The sequence below is a fragment of the Vigna angularis genome, chromosome 9, assembly GCF_016808095.1.
Source record: "Vigna angularis cultivar LongXiaoDou No.4 chromosome 9, ASM1680809v1, whole genome shotgun sequence".
Lineage (NCBI taxonomy): Eukaryota > Viridiplantae > Streptophyta > Magnoliopsida > Fabales > Fabaceae > Vigna > Vigna angularis.
This window is the reverse complement of record NC_068978.1, coordinates 820,294-824,146: the sequence shown is the minus strand read 5'-3', so window position 1 is coordinate 824,146 and position 3,853 is coordinate 820,294. Positions and strand designations below refer to the sequence as shown.

General features: G+C 29.2%; 1 protein-coding gene across 1 annotated transcript; it reads right to left on the bottom strand.

The window, feature by feature from the left end:
* Positions 1-2,208: 2,208 nt before the first annotated feature.
* Positions 2,209-3,516, bottom strand: LOC108320579 (ethylene-responsive transcription factor WIN1). The gene is made up of 2 exons (XM_052868808.1): positions 3,365-3,516; positions 2,209-3,013 (listed from the first exon to the last, which is right to left on the bottom strand). Exons 1-2 carry the CDS (start codon positions 3,442-3,444, stop codon positions 2,479-2,481), a joined length of 615 nt encoding a protein of 204 aa, XP_052724768.1. The 5' UTR covers positions 3,445-3,516; the 3' UTR covers positions 2,209-2,478.
* Positions 3,517-3,853: the final 337 nt, after the last annotated feature.

Below are 3,853 nucleotides of genomic sequence, written 5' to 3'. Positions count from 1 at the left end.
ACCATGAAAACACGATATGGACGAGTTATGATCATAAGGAATTTGTTAATGCAATGATAATTTAGATAAATCTACCTTTATCATTATATGGTAGTAAGAGCTTTCACTAAATACACAAATTATAATGCAATTAATTAAAGCTAACCAAATATTAATTTACAGGTAAGAAATGAAAGAAGTAGAAATATCATTAAAAAAAGGAAAAAAATATGTTTTTCTTTTTCATTGAAGTAAAATTGGAAATAGTTCATCGTCGTAACTTTTATATAGTTTATTTTATGTGCAAACGACATATTATGTGTTATTTAATTGTTTTATAAAATAAAATATTCGTATAGGCGTAGTCCACATAATTCCTGTCAGAGATCTCGCCAATGTTACTTGCATCAATTGGTATCACGTAAAATAAACTTTAACACTGTTAAAAATAATAATTAAAATTAAGATTTTTAAAAATACAAGAACCAAACACTATAAATTTTTTGAACAAAAACTATTTCCAATTTTACATATTTGTTCCTAAAAAAATAGTTTTTGTTACAAAAGCTTCTCTCCTAATTTCATAGTTATGGAAAAATATTACTTTTTCTTAATTGTTCTCTTTTAGAAGTTTTTCTGGAACTTTCTTCAAACGAATTTAATGTTTTTTTTCTCAGTTTTTTATTTTTTGTGATAATTTTTTTCACATATATTATATATCTTTTTACTTAATTTAAGCGAAAAGTTATATTAATATGTTTAATAAATAATAAAAAATTTATTTTTGACAGAAACAAATTACAGATAAATAATATCTGTATTAATCCATGAAATTGGTAATCTTAAAAGGGTAGTCAAATATATATTAATAAAATAATGTGAGAATATTTTTTTCTTATAAAAATAAATAATGATATTTTGACAACATTCTTTTAACAATATTTTACTATCATTTATGTGTCATCTTGTGATTCATTTAAAATTATTTTACAATCAATAATAATAATTATAAACATCAATATAAAACTAATCATAAAATAACGTAAATAATATTAAAATGCTACTAAGTAAATGTAGTAAAAGTATTCTTATTTTATAAAATAGAGTGCACACTTCAGTAGTGAGAACGAATTGCAATCGTAACCTATATGACCACACACATGCATAGGTTGTCAAATCAAAAACTCATTTAACACATTTAATCAAACAGTCTAAAGAAAACTTCTAAAAATGAATGTATTTATTCATTATCATAATTCGAGTATTCCACTACAATAGCCATGTGACTACCAAAAGTCTTATGTGAACAATACCATAAAAGTATCACAGAATTCAATTCACTGCATTCCAGTGTTCCTTATCAACTTAACAAAAATTTATGAATTATACTAACATGTGTTATGTATGATATTGTATTGATCCTCATACTCCAAACTATTCACTATCAAACTTTGTATGCTCAAAATGAAACAATGTCATATATAAAGCTAAAAGTTAATCATCATTTCATTCATATTATAGATATTATAAAAAAATATAAAAAGTATATTTTGAAACACATAATTTTTTTATCGATACTACTTAATTTTTAGTTTTAAAAAAAATACAAAAAGTTAGTTTTTATAATTATTTTTCTTTATATTGTTTAGGTTCACGAAATGAAAAACTCATTGAGAAGATAAAACATTAATAAGATATGAACATTTATTTTGAACAATTGAACCTTTTCAAATTATTTTTTTTAAGAATTAAAAAGATTTGTGTTAAAATAACATATGTCAAAAAGAACAAGAGACCGTGAAAACATAATGGATCTTGAAGTACTATTTTTGCATCTGACCAAATTCACCAACATCAGAATTACTTGTTAATGGCTGGTCAAGTTTGATAGATTCACCTTCCAAAACAAGAAGTTTTGCTGCTTTAACATTATAAACATTATTATTACTCTTCTTCTCTCAAGATAAATCTAGTCCCTTCTCTTTTTGCCTTAGTAGATCGAATATTTTAAAAAATAAATATCTTTTTTACTAGTAAGATTCGAAGAAAGAATAGAAAACCGATTTCATTATATTTTTGACAAAGAACAAAACCTATTAAGAGAATAATTTTTTTTAGGACAATAGTTTTGAAAAGACAGATTGAGTTTTCATATTTAACTGTTCTGTTTTCTTATTTTTATCAATATGAAGCTTGGATTTATATTTAGATTCTCAATAATAATCGGTGTGAAGTGAATATAAAATGTGTTATCATACCATTTATTTATAAAAATATTTAAAACAAGGAATAGTTTTTACATATACATAAAAGAAGTTCAAAGAGAACTAGGCAATAGGTAGTTACACACTCGTTGGAAACATTCATTCACAGCCAGAGACATTAAACTTAACATCCCCACTCCTCATCACCAAATTAATGCAGAACCACTCTCACTATCCTTTCCTATGTGGGACTAATAAACTAAGTGAAAAGTTGGAATGACGATGTTTATACACCTCAATTCCTATTCAGAAGCTCCTCTATCATCTGCAGAGCCATTCTCTGCTCCTCATCTAATCCATTACCTTCCTCAGGCTTTATCTTCTCTGGAGCATGATGATCAACAACAACAACAGGAACTTCAGAATCAGAAGAACGACCTTGATCTTGATCTTGATCTTGATCATGATCATGATCATGATCACCCTCGCTGTTCTTTTTTTCCAACTCAACCATCATGATCCAGTTAGAGTCAGAACGAGGGCCTGCTCTCTTCTGCCACACCCCTATGTGGGAATTCTCAGTGTCAAGCCTCAGGCAAGTGAGGGAAGGTGAGGGAGATTTGCAGCACTTCCTAAGCTTTGCACTCAGAACTGCAGACAATGTAGAGGTGGAAGATGAAGAAGAGGAAGTGCTGTGATTCAAAACCTGGTTTTCACCAACTGGGAAGTTTGTTTTAGCGTTTCTTCCACTCATCAAAATGGCTGCTTCATCGTATGCTCTTGCTGCTTCCTCGGCTGTCTCGAATGTCCCAAGCCACACCCTTCTTTTCCTATTCAAACACCACAAATTGCAAACTGATAAGACTCTCACATTCAATGCACACTGTTATGTATTAATACATGCACGGATACTCATGCCACCGATTTCAATTAATTCAGATAGTTTATGGAAATCTGTGCAAGCGTGTAGTGGCTACAATTGAGACAGTTTCTTGCATTGTCATGGATTCTGACAGAAACCATGTCTGTAACATTTGCTGCAATTTAAAACCTCTCTTAAGGGACAAGGATGATGATGATTAAGGAAACAAAGAAGAGAAAAAACAACGATACTTTTGGAGAAGTGGAAGAAATAAATAATTGAAAATTCTTAGTGAGATGGATGAGTTTGATGAGAGTACAATAATGGGTGACGAATCTCAGAAACCCACGAGCCCCAATGGCGTTGCCTTACACCTCTGAATTTCCTTGATTGCACCATGTTGAGAGAGAGAGAGAGATAAAGAAGGATATGGAATTTGTGACAGAGAATGTGAAAGACATGGCGAGTTATAAAGCACAGGGTGATGATGCAGTAATTCAAGGCTACATTCCACAAAAGGGACACGTGATTTTGGTTTGGTAGGATTTCCCCACAGACAGTATTAAATTAAACCAGAAGATCATATTATTTTACCAGCTACACTTTTTACTGCATGTTTTGTCTTATAGTATGTTCAACATTAAAAATACATCAATATCAATACATTACATTTTTGTTTTAAAATCTAAAACAACTTATATATTTTAAATTTGACTTATTTATACAAGCGTGAAACTGGATACAAAAGAGTAATCCAATAATAAGTAACTTAAGTCTAATTCAACTCCAATAAATTGGTTTATAAAAT